Genomic DNA, 17,197 nt, shown 5'->3' with positions numbered 1-17,197 from the left:
CCGCCGACAAGATTTCTCAGAGTATTCCGAGTATTCATCTGACATCAAAAAACTAAATATTTCCTGTTAGCTGATGTGTTAAACCCGTACTTGAACCGTAGAATATTTTTTTAAAATAATGTTTGGATTTTTATTAGAATCTTATACAAAAAAATACGATTTTCGGCGTATTTTACACAACGTTTTGTCTTGTATTAGGGGTACATAAAATAATATGTGATCAAGATAAAAAGTTCTACCGTTCAAGTACGAGTGCAACTCATCAGCTAACAGGAAATATTTAGTTTTTTGATGTCCGATGAATATACTCTGAGAAATTTTGTACACAGGAAACGATGTAATTTTTTAAATAACTGTCTCCGAAAATCAGGTCCAAACGGCTGAATTATTTAAAATTTTGAAATGAAAATTTCGAATAGTATAGCTAAAATGTTATACTTTTATATGCTTAAGAGCTCGAATTAAATTTTTGTTTATTATGATGAAAAAAGATGTCAAGGAAATATGCTGTTTTTTTCTCAGAATGCGATCCACGTAACCCCTTAATAGAATGATTTATATAAATATTTAAGCGTCTGTACTAGATCTACAGAACAAACGATTAGAGATAGTTACTTAAAAAGTCAAAATTGAGGTTTTTCTAATTTTTTTTCGTTTTTTAACAGTTTATTTCACTATAAATACATAAATTTTAGAATAAATATTCAAAATTTCAATAAGCTTCAACAAAGTTTCCAAATTTTCGTTAAATTTTCACAAGTGGAAATTATTTTCACAGTCTATGTCTATTCTAGTTATGAAGATTATTAAGTCAATTGCTTAGTAAATATTTTAATAGTTCCAGTTAGAATTAAAAATCTTAAATAAATATTAAGGTTTTGTCACTGTCAATTTGACACTTATAAAATGTTTCATTTTTAAAAAGTCAATGCAAAATTAAGAAATATATAATGGAGTCGTAATTATTCAAATTTTATTAAAAACAAATAAACAATTTAAAAAATAATTATAATAAAACATATTTTATTTACCAAAAGTTACAAAAATATAGTAAATATATGTTAAAATCTTTCTTATGTTTTTTTTGTTATATAAAATCAAATTGAATATATTGTTCTTAGCTCTATACTTTATGCTATTTGATATTATGAGTAAGCTCCACCTTTAAAAGATTTCAACTCCATAACCATAGAGTTTTTATTAGGATCGTCCATATTTAGAAAATTTATGAGGGCGTGACTTATTTTTTGGAGGCGGAGCTGAATGTTTTCCTTTTCCAAGTCGTATGCTTATGTTTTATCCGGAAAGATAGTATAAGTAATTTTGAATAAACTCCACCTCAAAAAAATTATAGCCGCCTACAAAAAGGTCAAAAGCTGATACTTTTTTGGAGGTGGAACTTACTCAAAATGTCGAATCCTAACTTTCTTCATAAAGTATTTAAAAAGAAAAATTAATAAAAAATATATATGTTTACTTATTTTTATAATTTTTTGTCACTGAAATATTTTTTGTAATATTTTTTTAAATTGTTTATTTGCTTTCTGGTATTCAATAAGAGTATCGTCTAAGCAAAATAATGATTAACCCAAATAAGCCACGCCTTCTAAAATAAATTTATCGGCAGTAGGGAACATATTTTGTGAAATTGTTCGTAAATATTTGTGAATTTTGTTCTGGGGACTTACGAAATGTTCGTAAATTGTATAATCCTCTAAAAAGTTTGTAAATGTTTAAATATTTCTTCACAAAAAATGTTTGTAACATGATCACTTGACGAACATTTTTCGTTCTTTTACAAACATTTGTTTGTGAATGTTACTTTGTTACTAAACTTTTACAAACTTTTTGTAGGTTATGTCATTTACGAGCATTTCATAAGTCGGTTTTAAAAAAGTATTTCGTTTTACGAAATACTTTTTGCTATGTTTGACAAATTTTTACTAAATAAACTCTGCAAACCTTCCTCTTCAGAGTACAAATACCCTCCTAACTAACTGTTTAAGTGTTTTTGGACAACAAATTGTCGAATTCAGAGTTAACTAACCAAATCTGTGTGACTAAATTGACTTTCCCAGTGTTTAGATGTTGATTGGCATGTGTTGATTGCAAAGAATGCAACAAAACAACTTGACAAATTGGCCTCCAAAAAGTCATCCTCTGAACTGAAATGGCATTAAATTTGATTTGAAATATGTTGTTCAAGGACTGTTCTCAATAATAATTTCAGACTATCAAATTCAATTTTCAGGATACCACCGTCGAAGCCGAAAAGGCCCCCACACCCAAAAATGTTCGCAAGAGGAAAACCACCCAGAATAATACCACCCATGGCAGTTTCTTCCTCCGTGTTGGGGCAATTGGTACTAAGTCTATTTTGTGTTCTCCCTTTTGTGGTACCATCCTCTGACAAATGGCTTTTCTTGCTTTTGTAGCTTTTGGATTGGGAACAATGATCTACACTGGCTTGGAATTTGGTTCATTCTTTGAGATTCCATTTGATTCACCATGCCATCAAATTTTACGCGGTGTTAATCCTCTGCTCCAGATGATCTTCACTTTTATGCAAATGTATTTCATCTTTATGAATGCCAGAGTGAGACTTTAGTATCTCTAGATATTTTGGGAGAAACTCATAAAACATCTATTTTCAGTTGAACATTCATCGTTTCAAAGTCTTGGCAAGATTTGGACTGATGCACATTGTTGCAACTAATATTTGTGTTTGGATCCGGACCCTTGTCCTTGAGTCTCTCAAAGAGATTACTCTCTATCATCAACGCCGTGGACCAGCACCTGAAGATGGTGCCATTTTAGGTAACCGACCGGTATTTTTGAATTTGACCTAGTTTCTTAAACTCACCTCTTTGTAGATTCTATCCGACGACATACCCTGAGGAACGCAGGAACCGTTATGGGAACACACCTAGAACCGGACTTCGAATGGGAACCTCTTCATTCCAACATGAACGTTCAGGAAGCCTCATCAGCAGAATCCCCAGCAAACATCCTTTCCCGGATCGTCAAGAGCACAGCTCAGGGTGTGACTGAAGGTCTTGCTGAGGATCTGGACAACCCAACCCCTTCAAGAACAACAACATCAGTTCCTGTTACAACCCTTGCACATACCACAACAACTTTCCTGCGCAAATTGAAACGTGCAACTTCAGCCCCAACAACCGAATCAACCGAAACGACAACAACTGCCCCGCCAGTTACTTCAACCTCGACCCTAGCTTCGATCTTCGCCCTGTTTTCTTCATCGTCTACGACAACTTCAACCCCAGCTCCTACTACAACAACCACTTCTACTACAACAGAATCTTTCTTCAACAACCTCTTTGGTTTTGATCAACACTCCTATCAGACGTATTCAGGACTGGCTCACAACACCAGTAACTCCCTGGACCAGACCTTTGAGAGTTTGGATTCTCTCTTCCCATCTGCTTTAACAGCTTTCCAGCCTGTTAACTACACAAATACAACCAATGCTACAGCCTGCGGACGGGTTAATATCATGGGGACCATTGTTCAAGATTCAGCTCCATACCTTTACCCCTTTATCATTGAGTACTGTTTGATTGGAGCTGTTGTGATCTACGTAATGTGGCGTCAGATTGGACGTTATCCCAAGTAAGGACATTCAACTCTAGCCCCCTTTTTTTTAATAACCAATACCCTGATTTAATAGGTTCGCAACTGAGGAGGACTTGGAACACCGCTTGGAGGTTATGCTATCTCGACGAGCTGTAGCCATGGCTCAGGCTTCTTCAGGCCGTGTTGACTGCGTAGGAGCTTCCAAAGGACTCTTCTTTGGACTCCTACTCCTTGTGGGTTCCCTCATCTGCCTGATCCTCTTCTTCGTACTCGTTCGTCATCCCCAGCTCTCGTTGTTGGCCATCTACCTTGCAGACGTATCTCACAGTGCTCTAATGGCTTTCTCAGTCATTGCCATCCTCATCGGTTTCTGCAGGTATGAATTACTTAAATTGACAAGATGTGGATAAGGTTCTAAGTGATTTTTGTATTGTAGGGTCCAACACTTGAAATTCCGCTGCGAGGACCAGAGCAACTTGAATGATATCTTGCTGCGTATTTCGGCATTTGGCTTGTTCACATATTCAGTGTTTAGCGTGATTTCGGGAGCTCTTAACTTCATGGAGAGTGAACCAAATCTACTGGTCTGCGTCACAGGAGCTCTTGCTGTTCTTCAGGTAATCTTGCACAAATCATTGCACGTTTTCCGGAAAACTAAAATTTATTCCGAATAACGATTCGGCAAAATTGACGTTGGGTAGGTCAAGAGGTTGTTAGTCATTGCAAACTTATTTACCGTAGATCCGGGTAATTTTACCCCTGATTTTCGTAAGCTGTGCTTTAATTATAAATCTTAAGGATGGTCCAGTGACCATAAAAACCCTTGAAGATGGATGAAAGATGATTCTTAAGCGTTTGAATTAAAGAAAAGCTTACGAGAAGCAGGGGCGACAAGTCATCTGTATCTACGGTACTTAAGTAGCCATTTACCAGGGTTTTAGGATATCGTCCAGAATGTCAGGGCCGTAGCTAGATTTGAATTTAAGGTAGGGCATCAGTAGTTAAAGGTAGGGCATTAATCAAAATTTTTGACTGATCCATTTTGGTTAGTCGATTTCCGTCTACTTCACTTGAATGTAAGTGAATGAGGTAAAACAAAAAAATATTCAAAAAGACAAATTAAAAACAAAAATATTATTCTAATTCATCGATACATATACTTACGGGGTTACGTGGGTCAAAATTGACAAAATTGATAGCAGCTTTTATTCTAATTTCTTCTCAATATAATTAAAATATATAATTAATATAATTAAAGTTCTTACATTGAGAAAAAAACGGAGGTGCGATTAACTTTTTTACTCATGATTTTAACACATTTTAGGTGTAAAAATATATCAACATTTTTAAAGTTAATTTGACACATTTTTAAGGGTAAAATTAACATGAAAAAGGGTAACTTAAATCCCTAATTCACCTAAAAAGCATAATATTTACACCCATTTCGAATCAATACTGCACGGATAAACATTTCCGGAATGTTATTTTAACTTTTTCGGATTTCTCTCAGTTAGAAAAGTTTAGACATCATTAGTAATGAAAATTAGTTGATTGGGTGATTATTGTCAAATCTATTTAAAATAATTCTTATAATCTTAAAACATTTTACTTATAAAAAATTTATTAGTAGTGAGAACATAAGGCAGTATTTACGTGGATAAGTTGCGGCAATTGTTTAATATAGGTTTCATATAATTATATTTGCTTGTGTCAATTAAATAAAATCAATATCCCACCTAATATTGGTCACTGTTTCCTTTTAGTTCTCACAACTAATGCAAATAAATGGGCCTATATTTTCATAAAGTTCTGACAACTTTTTCAGTAGTAAAGAGTGGTTTTTTACTTATTTGTTGAAGCTTTTCCGAGCTATATAGTAACCACAACTAATATGATATAGTTATTACGGCCAATAAAATGGGTATCAACCACATTTATTTAGTTATTGAAACTAATCCCAATCCGCAAAAAATTACTATGACTCAAAAATGACTGATTAATAAATGGTCAAAAAAATTACTCCTAATTGGAATCTTAAAAATTAGTCATATTCGCGTCGAATTTTGGTCACAGCATTACTCAAGATTGAATTAGTAATATAATAGTTATTTTACGGTTCTAAAATTTACTCTACCATGCAGTAACAAAAGCAACTCCAAATGACGGTATTTTTCCGTACAAAAAATGACGCGCCAAAAACAATGCATTTGGCGTCCTTCTCTACCGCATAAGTACGAAATCGACGCACACACTTTGAATGAAAACGTTAAGTGCACTTCACAACTTTTTATTGTACTACCATCGGAGACACTATTTTCTCAACAATTCTTCACATTTTCTATCGTTTTCTACAACGTTCTATGTAAATTTCTCTAATTTTTCCCTAATTCACTACACACATTTGCGAAGATTTTTGCCGTTCGTCTATTGCTGAATGAGCCATCCGACATGTCGAAAATTTTCCCATTGGATGGCAACAACACAAAAAAATCTTTTAAAATTTTCACTAAATAGGTCTTTTCGACACAAAATTTTAATCACAGGATACTCCAGAGACTGGAGCAAACTCCTAAATCACAAAATTTCATTTTGCAAAAAAAATGTTTGTGTGTTTATCATGAAAAAAATTGCCTAATTTTCACTTAACTTCTGTCGGCACTGTACTTTTTCGAATCACAACACACATCTCTACTGAAGGAGCTTTTCTTCCCAATGTACACTGTTATACTGTTGAGAAAATACGCGAAAATATCAATTACTTTACGAGTTCACAGCTCTGAATAGTTCTATTTGCCATTTGACAAGTGAAATTTCCCCTCAGATATATCCAGTGAGGAGAAAAATTTTTATTAGTACACTGGAAGTGGGCGTCATATTTTAGTCGTAGGCGGGTAATTTCAGAGTTATTATGACGCCAAATGACTTCCGTAATTACCGTCATATTATTCCCCACTTTCCGTCATTCGACTCTCTGACGACCGTCATAGGACCCGTTTTTGGAATCCAGAATACATACATCCAACGGTAATCTTACTCCAAATTGCTATTTGGGATATGTTATAGTACCCGTTACTAATCTAATTTAGTTATGATAACTAAATGAAAAGGATACTGTAACTAATTTTGTTCAACTATTTCATTTAGTTACCCTAGCTAAATATATGGATGGGTCTATGCTTACTATATTTTATAGTTTCCATAACTGTATATGAGGTAGTTGGAACTAAATTATTCTAAGAGTGTATGACTCCCAAATGCCTCAGATATGACTAAATCAGTACGACAGACTCACTGAAATTTGGGTAGTAAGAATCAGTTTTTGCTACTTGGGATGTTTTCCAATTATTTTCAAATTTTTCCTTACATCATTGTCATTTATTTTTTTTATGAATTGCGAAATATTCATGAAATTTATTTAAATGTTTAAGACTCTATTATAATCCTTATTCTGAGATATTGGTGGCCTAGCCCTGGGGATATGCAATTTACGGACCAGACCTAGGGCACGCAGTCCGATTAATCCTTTTTCCCGCTAAAGCCAAGACTGACTTTTCCTCTTCACGAACACGTTCATTTTCAAAATATGACCGTTGCAATCTTTATAGAAGAATCGGCTTCCAATGTTTATCCAAGGGGCCTCTCGACATTTCATTTTTCCATACATTTTTCCATAGAGACACTGAAGACTATTGGCAAGTATTTTCCTAAAGAGAATTGACTTACCAGTCTGATATATTTCGAAATCGTGCATTAAAAGCTATCTAAAAATGCATGTTTTATAATGTTCGCCGAAATAATATAAGAACTACGAGAAAAAATTGTTTAAGTCGCGGTGCAAGTCTGCAAAATTTTTACAAGGAAAAGTGAAAAATATCTTCACTTTTTATTAAGCTTGATGGGACCCTGATTTATCCATATTTTATTAAAATGGTTTTTAAGTATACATATTAAATTTGATGAAATTTTGATTAAATATTGCGAAATTTTTATTTAATAGGTGATATTCCAACTGCTGTTCATCGCTGATGTATCCCGACGTCGGGTACATCTTCCTGAGCACGACCGTAGCAAACCCGGCCGTCAAATTGTCACATTCTTGCTAATCTGCAATATATCCATGTTCGCCATTTACACCTTTGAGGCACAGAAAGTCTTTGCAAATCCGGTAAGTCGGTCATATATCTTTCGATTTTGGGGAGAAGAGTTATTGAATTCACATGTCTTGCACTTTAGGTTCAATTGGACTTCTATGGCTTCATTGCCTGGTCACTTATTCAGCGTGTGACCCTTCCACTGTGCATATTCCATCGATTTCACAGTGCTGTCACCCTGGCCGAAGTGTGGAAGACCACGTACAAGCCACGCTTGGAATAAGATCATTTCAACTCTTACTCAATTTCTCAGAATTAGTATTTTGAGCTGAAAGACAGACAAGAGGTTAGATGAAAGGGTTGTAGCATTTGCGAGAAGTAACTAATGGACTCCAATTTAATTTTTTTCCGTAGGCAAGAATTTTCTCTCACGTCCAGAATGGCAGTAAATGAAAGATAAAATGATAAAAAAAATGAGAATTAGTAGAAACAAGAAACATTTAATCAAATCTCAATTAATAATCAAAGGGCAGAAATAGTTTGTGGAAGGATTCTTTAAAAAGAATTTAAGAAAGATGGGTAAACAGAGTTTGTAGGAAGCATTATAAACACGATAATGGTCCGATTAGAAGTTTTTTGGCGAAAAGAATAGAACCAGATTAAATATAGGAAAGATGTCTGAATATTTCAAAGGAGAAAACACGTAAAAATTACTATGAAAAAAAAAATTAATTCTTGTTCCGAATCTGTGTCTAGGTGTTAGGATAATGATGAATCATAAACTTATACACACTTAGAACATTAACCATTTTTGAAACAAAAGGTGGACAGAGATCCTTTTACCAATTCATTTTCCCAAACATTCACAAACATTAGGATGAAGGCTTTTCTTCATTGTCTCTGGCATTAGTGATTTTCGAGACGCACACAATTTAAAAAAGGATATAATGGTTCTTTTTCAGAGGACTAAGACTTCATTTCAGTTCCCAAAATGCAAGAATTAGAAGCGGTAGTTTCACCAGAATTGCACAGAAATCTTCCAGATAGATGATTCGAGATCGAGAAAATTTTGGCAATATGGTGCTAAACTTATGGGCTGCGCACAAGACTTTTGTTTTGCCAAACATTGATTTTTCTATGTTTTTTTTTACACTAAAATATATCACTCTGTTAAGAAAGCGTGCTTAATGGCCTCTACACACTAGAGAAATTTATGTCCGTATTGAAGAGTTTTTCCTCCACAAATGTAGGGAATTTGCTTCAATATGGACATAAATTTTCTAGTGTGAAGAGGCCATAAAAACAAAAGTAATTGGGTATTCCTTTGTTTTGATTTAGAAACCTGTGAACAGATATTTCATAATTGATAAACGACAAGGGGGCTCATAATAACAGGATCGAAAAAATTGGGAACAGTTTCCGGATTCGAAATACATGATTTAAAATTGATTTACGAGGTACTAGAGGGGCCACACACGTTCTGAACGCATTCAGAACGTGAGAGGTAAGCGAGAGCAAGAAGAAGAATTTGACAGCTCCGTAGTAGCTATCTAAATGACAGTTCTCAAACAAGCTTTGAAACTCATGATACTGAAAAAGACAGTAAGAAATGGATCCATCAACTGTCAAATAAATATTTATAAAAATATATGCAACTGTTCACTGCATAGCTTACAGAGAATAATAACACTACAAATATTTGGAGCATTTTTTCTGACATCAACATCTGTCAAAAGAAAAACTTACAAAATACGTCATTGAAACAAACAAAAAAACGTTTGTCGCGCCTAATATTGTACACACGATTGTGTTCTGTGAACATCCATTTGACATCTCAAGTAGAAATAATGAAATTCTTGTCTAATCATCTAGCTCACTGTCATAAGTAGTTTCGAAATTATGTTTATATAATAAAAAAAAGTTGTGTGCCGCTTATCACCTCTACTGTCGAAAAAACGTCAGTCCCACTTTCGAAATAAGAGTGAATAAGATGACTAGACTAAGTAAGCATTTCTTATACTTTTATGTTGAGCTATCAAACCGAGCGCACAGTATAATTATATTTCGAAACTACGTTCAGGTGAGATGACCGATCATAAATAGTCTTCTCTTTTGTTGAAACTTGTCTATTTTAGAAATTGCTTGAGACAGTGCATAACGTCTATAATCTTTTCTTTTTATCTTATGCGGATATGTTAAATTCATGTTTTCGAAATTACTTTCGAAAATGAAAGCTGATCCTTGTGAAACTAACTGTCATATGCTTTCGAAAATACGACCGGAAAATAAATAGTCCTCTCCTTTGTCGAGACTTGTATGTTTTCGAAATTGGGCACAGTTTATGACGTCTATAAACTTTTCTTTTTATCTCATGCGGATATGTCAAATTCAGGTTTTCGAAATTACTTTCGAAAATGAAAGCTGATCCTTGTGAAACTGTCATGTGCTTTCGAAAAGGCAAGTGAGCATGACGACTACAAATATGTCACTTTCTCTTTTATCAAACTGTCAACGCAATGTTTACAAAACACTAGCAATTGTGCGCTGCCCATTATCCCAAAGTATTTTCATTTATTAAAAAGTCTCGTAACATATTCATTTCGCTTTAATCAGAGTTGAAACAGACTGGATTCTAGATATGAGATTAAACGAAAATTTACAGTTTCGTGAAATACAACTTCTGATTGAAGACACAAACATTGATAAAAAATTGTTAATACTCAATTGGTGAAAGTGACATAAAAGTTATCATAAAAAAACATAGAAGTTGTGTACTTTGAATTCGCTTCATACTGGGACTGCATTTTTGTACTCGTCTACTTTTTATATTAGGAAGTATATAAAGAAGATATTGAGAAAAAAACATGTTTTTATATAGAAGAAATTTCGATGAAAAGATTTTCACAGTTGATAGTAATGAAAAAGAAATTGAATAAAAATTATTAACATGAAAAATTTTATTGTGTAAAACAGAGAAAAAATGAAACTTTAAGAAAAAGAAATCATAAAACTGTTCTCTGACGAGGAGGTATAAAACATTATAGAGATATAAACAGAATCACATGAATTGTGAGCAGTTGAGATGAAGTAAAAAAAAACTTAAATAACTAAATAGAAATAAAAGAAAAAAATATTATCGTCAGATATTCCAATAATTAATAACTAAAAGAAAAATGAAGGAGATGAAATTGTAAGCATATTGTATCGTTTTCATCTTGAACGTTGAAACAATTTTAAAAAACAAGAAAAAAATAACGATTGAGACAGAGTTTTTTCAACAGAAATCTTTCTAGTTCTTTTTTCCAAACTTTCGATGAGACATTTTCTATAAAAAAATAGTAATGGACAATTACGATAGATTAAAAAAAAAGCGTAGATTGAGATTGCTCATGTCCTGAAATAGATGCGAGATAATGGTAAAACATAAAAACCCACCAAGAATCCTTTTTGCAAGAGATCATTAGCACTCTTGAGGAAGTATATAAAAAAAAAAGATACATTTTTTGGAGAATTTGCACCAATGAGGACCAGTTACATTCATTAGAAAGAAAAGAAGAATCACAATGCATCGACTTACATAGAATTATTGATAACAATTTTGTGAGACAGAGTTGCGATGAAGAAATACAAGAAAACACATTTAAGTCTTGTCTACAATCTAAATTGAGGAGAATTTTTTAAAGTTTTTTCTACCAAAAAAAAAGGAGGTAAAATGGAACAATTCTTGCGACTTTGAAGCGCATTTTCATAAAAATCGAAAAAAAAATCCAAAGTGAAAGAGTTTTAAAATATTTTTCACATGGCAACAAAATGCATAATGATATTGAAAAAAAGAATTTTTGTATTTAACAAAATTTACTAAAGTGATTTATTTGTGAAGGTAAAAAAAAATATTACTATTGTCTAACAGTGTCTCTTTCGTGTAAATAGTTCTTTTTAATTCTCAATATTGATCTTCAATCTATGGGAATAATCAATCTGTCCAAAAAGGAAATTTTTAACTTTTCTTCCCATATAGACTAATGAGTTTTTTCTCTTTGAGAAATTTATCGTGTAAGATAAGTTTGCACTAAAAAAAATTTGTGTGATACAATTTTATGTCTCTTTATACTCTAATCCTTCGTGTAAAATCCACCATTGTATTTCTTATCAGGCCCTGTGAGTGAGGGTCACACGGCTATCAATGAACTAAATTCCCTCTGACGATGTTTGCGACAAAATGTAATTTTCCGATTGTGTTACTTTTTGTTTAATTTTAAGGTTAGATTGTGGAAAAATAGCAATCGAGGAATAAGCAAGGATAAGTCGAAAAAGGACGTAAAGATCAATTGTTCAGAAGTATTCAATTTTTCGAAATCGAACGGTCATGGCCAGGAATATGAGGTCTTGCATGTACGGACTTAAAAAAGCTAACCTTAATAAGCAAGGTTCTTATTTCACAAAGGTTTTTGAATTCGAAAAATTGTTTTCGAATTTCGAAAAATAAATAATCAATCAAGTTGCAAATCTCTTAGGGTTTCTTTTCGATTTTATTTTCGAACACAAAATATCATTGAATAATGATTATGAGTGTTCGAAAAATGAAACCCACTTGATCCTGTGTTCGAAGATTGTTAAGAAAGCAAGCATAAGATGAAACGAACGATTTATATTCAATTTGCTGTATCAAGAAGTGGAATTGTTATTTCCCAGAAAAGATATGCAAGCCATTGTGAGGAGGCGTCAACTTCGAAATCTTTAAAATCTTGCTTTGGAGCGCCTAGGGATCGAAATCGAACATCTTCCTGAAGTGGAGAATTATTGACAAGCGTGGGCTGTTAAATTGGATGTCATGGGCCCGCGATCATGAGACAATTTTCTGAGATTTCGAGTATAAAAACATTGTTAATCTCCGAATAAGTATTTTGATGTTCAAAAACAGAATAATACGACGGAGCAAGGGTTAAAAGGTGTACATTCGAAGAAGCAAAGCCATTAATAATTCCTTTCGAAGATCCATGGGAAAGCAAAAAATCGTCTAATTTTGAATAATGATTTTCAGAAATGAGAAATTCGTAGTACTTTTTCACTAAAGCTACGGATATTGCGACACGAACGCTTTTGAATCTTTTTCGAAGATTAAAGGCTAAATAAGTTTCTATAATGGCTTTCCTAGATTCCGAATAAATCGATTAGTAACCAAGTTAGTAACTACATAATGTTTTGGAAAACGAATAAGTCATAACTGAAGATTTAAAATTGAGGACATGAAGATGTTAAAATCTTCGTCCGAATAATCAACAGAAAATATGATGTAAGTTCGAATTTCGTCAGAATTCTTCAAAATATATTATCGTTGATTCTTCGGATATTGAATATACAGATGAAGCTTATGACTTGATTTCGAATAAGAAATAATTAAAATTCGTGGTATTCAAGGTTAAATTTTCGAGGCTACAAAAACAATTAAATCTCTGTTCGAAGAATCTGAAGGCTTAATGGAAAATTGCGTTTTTTTCTGAGTTATTTAAAAAATAATTTACAGAGAAACGAGAAAGACAGGTCGGAAAGGTTACAGTAAAGTATCCTTACGGGTGACTGTATTTGACAGAGCTAACAGAATATCTTTTCGAGGAAGATTTGAAAAAGTTCTAGTACTTATGTAGATTTTCGAAAGCAAAACTTCGAAATATAAAAAGCTCTTTAAGTCACTTTTAGAATTTCGAAAAGTTTAAAAATCGTTCATAATAAAAATACTGCAACAGCGATTACGACTTGATTTAGAAATCTATGGGAAAGCAGGTCATTGTGATGCATAGACTGACAGCTTTCAAGTGGAAAACTTCGATTTTTAAATTCCAGAGTGGTAATTCGAAAATCCTCTTCGAACATCGAATTTAAAGGAAAAGAGTTCTAGGATGTTCGGTTACAGCGTTCAAGCGACTAATAAACAAACTCATATATCCGATTTCGAAAGACCTTCGAAATTCGAAAATTCGAATAATTTCTCCAGAACACTGGGAATGGCATGAAGCTTCGCTAAAGTGAAATTAGTAAAATTCAGAAATCTATATTCCCCTTTGCTGTTTTTCCAAATTTACATCCTCATTAATTTTCTAATAAATTATTTGTTTATGTAGAGAAAAAAAACACAACCTCTAGTGAATTGAAACACTGCCATTTTTTCAATTGACGACGATGGAACAATACTAAAGTTAGTGCTCTGTGAGAAAGTCACAGAAAATTTCGCTCAAATTCAATTCTTCCTTTTTCGAAGTAAATTTCCATCCCTCCAGCAACTTTTACTCAAAAGAGCTTTTCTCTGACTTTTTTGTTCAGAAGTGACACAAATTGAGAATCACAATAAAATTCGAAAAGAAGCAATTAGAGACAAAGAGGTAGAAATTGGCATGAGCAATTCATAATCAATTGTTATTCTTAGATATTAGTTGATTGCAGAGAGATTGACCAGGGAAATGTATAAATTATAATCACAATATTTATTTTATTTGCTTAGTTTATTATTTTTTTGTTTCTTATCGAGGAACACGAAAGAGTGAGATATTTTGCAATACAGCATTTGTTTTTGTGTAAATTATCCGCCCCTTAGGTCTCGTCCTTCTCGATGGCATTTTATTGATTTCCTGAGTGAAATGAGAGATTTTTATTTTGATTAAATCAATTAATTGTGTATCTGTAACTGAGGCAAAAAAAAAACAAGAAAATTTACCAAAAAATAGAAGCCGTGTATTATATTTAAAGGTATATAAATTTATTGATTGAAAATGGAAAGGCAGGTGAAAACGGAGGAACTGCAATGGAAATATCAGAAAAAAAATATTTGAAAAGGAGTGATGATTTGTGACACTCTCTAGTAGCGATATAATTTATTGTACAAAAGATATAAAATGAAGAAAAAAAAACAAAGAATGTACTTAAAAGATATGATAACATACATATGCTAAATTACGTTAACGATACTGTTGTGTTTTATTTTCTTTCGGACTATCCCCCTACTCCTTTTGGAATTCAATTAAGGCTTCGTTTTTGAGGGGAAAGATTGGGTGGAGACTGGACCTCTGGATAAATTACCATAATCCATCAAATAGGTGACCATCATACCTAAATCCACTCTAATATTCGTGGCAAATAGATGGGCCAAATGATGGGGGAATTAGCCATGGATGGTTTCACCTTCCGGCTGTCAATCTATCTGTCGTCTTGCAAAATTTATAAAGCATCCACCGGCCCCAGAAGACTCCCAGGAGGGCATGAGCTCATATCTCACCTCGCCCAAGACGATGGGTTGTCTAATAGATCCTCATTACAACCACTTTACCCTCTAATTTGGTGGCGGTCTCACGTTTTGGTGTCCCTTTTTCCACACCATCTCACAGAATAGTTCCCAGGGCATTTGGTGGTTTGAAAGAAGGCACGAGAACATCTTCCATCTTCTGCTAAATAAGATTTAAAGGTGCTCCAAATTTTGGCAATATATGATAAGGTGGATTTGAAGTCTCAATGGCAACGTAATGAATTATGTTAGTACGACATCATCCTAATAACATTGACGACACTTCACATTTCTTTCCAAAGTATCACCTTAGCTTTATTACCTGGAAAATACTTCACAGGACCTTGTGAATAACTGGCTAACACTCTTTCGATTTTTTTTAATTAAAAGATTTGAAGGATCACCAAAGTTTTTACTTAAAGAACATTGTACAAGTTGATATTTGGTAGAACATTTCTGAGGTGAAAATATGTGTAACCAAAATATAAAAGTTGAAAGAAAGTATAGAATTTTTGCGAAATGTTTTCGGTACTCTAAAGAACTTTTTATTTAGAGAATTTAGCGAATGGTCTAATATCAAAACATCATTTTTTATTATTTATTGTTTATTATTATTTTATTTAAATTAAATAATTAATTTATGTGGTCGATTTGCAAAATCGGTCGAAATTATTGAACCGGTAAAATTGAAGAACTAAAATTGTTGAATCGGTTGACTTGAGGAATTAGTGGAGTTAAGAACTCGATCTATTTGAGAAATCGATCAACTTGAGGAATTTGTTGACTTGAAAAATATGTGAAGTTAAAGAATTGGTCGCATTGAATAATCGATCGAATTAAAGACCCAGTCGAACTGACAAACTGGTCGACTAGGGAAACCGATTGCTTAGAAAAATTGATCAACTTAGAGACTCAGTCTACTTGAAACACCGGTCGACTTGAGGAATCGATCAACTTGAAGAATCGGTTGATTTGAGGAATCGGTAAACTTAAGGAATCGGTCGAACTGAAAAATCGGTCGGATTGAAAAAACCGTCTCAATTGAGGAACCGATCGAATTGAAAAATCGATTGACTTGGAGAATCGGTCTGTTTAAGAAACCGATTGACTTGAAAAATCGGTTGACTTGAAAAATCGGTTGACTTGAGGAACTAGCCGAATTGGAAAATCGGTTGAATTAAAGACCCGGTGGAGCTGACGAACCGGTCGACTTGGAAAACCGATTGCTTTGAAGAATCTGTCAATATAAGAAATTGGTGAACTTAAGGAATCGATTAAATTGAAGAATCGGTCTAATTAAAATGCTGATAAAAGTGAAGAATCGATCGATTTGGGGAATTGATCGACTTGAGAAACCGAGCGAATTGAGTAATCAGCCGAATTAACCGGTCGAGATAAGGTATTGATCAACTTGAGGAATCGAGCAAATTGAATAATTGACCGAATTAAAGAAATGGTCGAGTTGAAGAGCCAGTCAACTTGGGAGACAGATCGGTTTAAAGTTTAGAGAATCAGTCAACTTGGGGACTCAGTCGACTTGAATCACCAATTGACTTGAGGAATCGATCAGCTTGAGGAATCGGTAAACTTAAGGAACCGGTCGAACTGAAAATCGGTCGAATTAAAATACCGGCTGAATTGGGGAACCGGTCAAATTAAAGAATCGATTGACTTGAAAAATCGGTCTGCTTGAGAAACCGGTTGACGAAAAATCGATTGACTTGAGGAACCATTCGTTTCGTATTGAAAAATCGATCGAATTAAAGACCCGGTCGACTTGGGAAACCGATTAATTTGAAGAATTGATCTATTTAAAAAACCGTTCGAATTGAAGAATTGGTCGGTATGAAGAGAATGTTTAACTGAACAATCAGTCGACTTGAGGAATTCATCGACCTGAGGAATCGAGTGAATTGAATAATCGGCCTAATTAAGTAACCGATCGAGTTGAGGAACCAGTCGACTTGGGAAACCGATTGCTCTGAAGTATCGGTCAACATAGGGACTTAGTCGACTTGAAGCCCTGGTCAACTTGAAGAATCGGTTGATTTGAGGAATTCGTGAACTTAAGGAACCGGTCGAATTGAAAAATCGGTCGAATTAAAAACCAGGATGAATTGAGGAACCTTTCGAATTGGAGAATTGATTAATTTAGACAATCGGTATGTTTGAAAAACTAGGGGTAACTCATTTCGGGGAACTAGAGCCAATCTGGCTGGGGAACCCATACATTTTT

The 17,197-nt window shown here is 33.7% G+C and overlaps 1 protein-coding gene across 15 annotated transcripts in view; it reads left to right on the top strand.

The window, feature by feature from the left end:
• LOC129807805 (proton channel OtopLc) overlaps positions 1-14,647 on the top strand; it is a 54,506-nt gene extending 39,859 nt beyond the window's left edge. For 6 of the 15 annotated variants that reach the window (XR_008752321.1, XR_008752319.1, XR_008752322.1 and 3 more), the window contains 9 exons: positions 2,252-2,363; positions 2,436-2,596; positions 2,655-2,817; positions 2,874-3,633; positions 3,692-3,973; positions 4,034-4,214; positions 7,595-7,762; positions 7,831-8,034; positions 8,103-14,647. Coding sequence is in view for 7 of the 15 variants with exons in the window: in XM_055857301.1 (XP_055713276.1) it covers positions 2,231-2,363; positions 2,436-2,596; positions 2,655-2,817; positions 2,874-3,633; positions 3,692-3,973; positions 4,034-4,214; positions 7,595-7,762; positions 7,831-7,971 (1,989 nt within the window). In the remaining 8 variants the exon portion in view is untranslated. Of the gene's footprint in view, positions 1-2,230; positions 2,364-2,435; positions 2,597-2,654; positions 2,818-2,873; positions 3,634-3,691; positions 3,974-4,033; positions 4,215-7,594; positions 7,763-7,830 lie in introns of all 15 variants that reach the window. The other 9 variants (XM_055857298.1, XM_055857300.1, XM_055857304.1 and 6 more) reach the window with 3 other exon arrangements.
• The last annotated feature ends 2,550 nt before the right edge of the window (positions 14,648-17,197 follow it).

Source organism: Phlebotomus papatasi, chromosome 3, assembly GCF_024763615.1.
Source record: "Phlebotomus papatasi isolate M1 chromosome 3, Ppap_2.1, whole genome shotgun sequence".
NCBI lineage: Eukaryota > Metazoa > Arthropoda > Insecta > Diptera > Psychodidae > Phlebotomus > Phlebotomus papatasi.
Note: the sequence above shows the minus strand (reverse complement) of the source record. Positions and strands in the feature narration are given on the sequence as shown.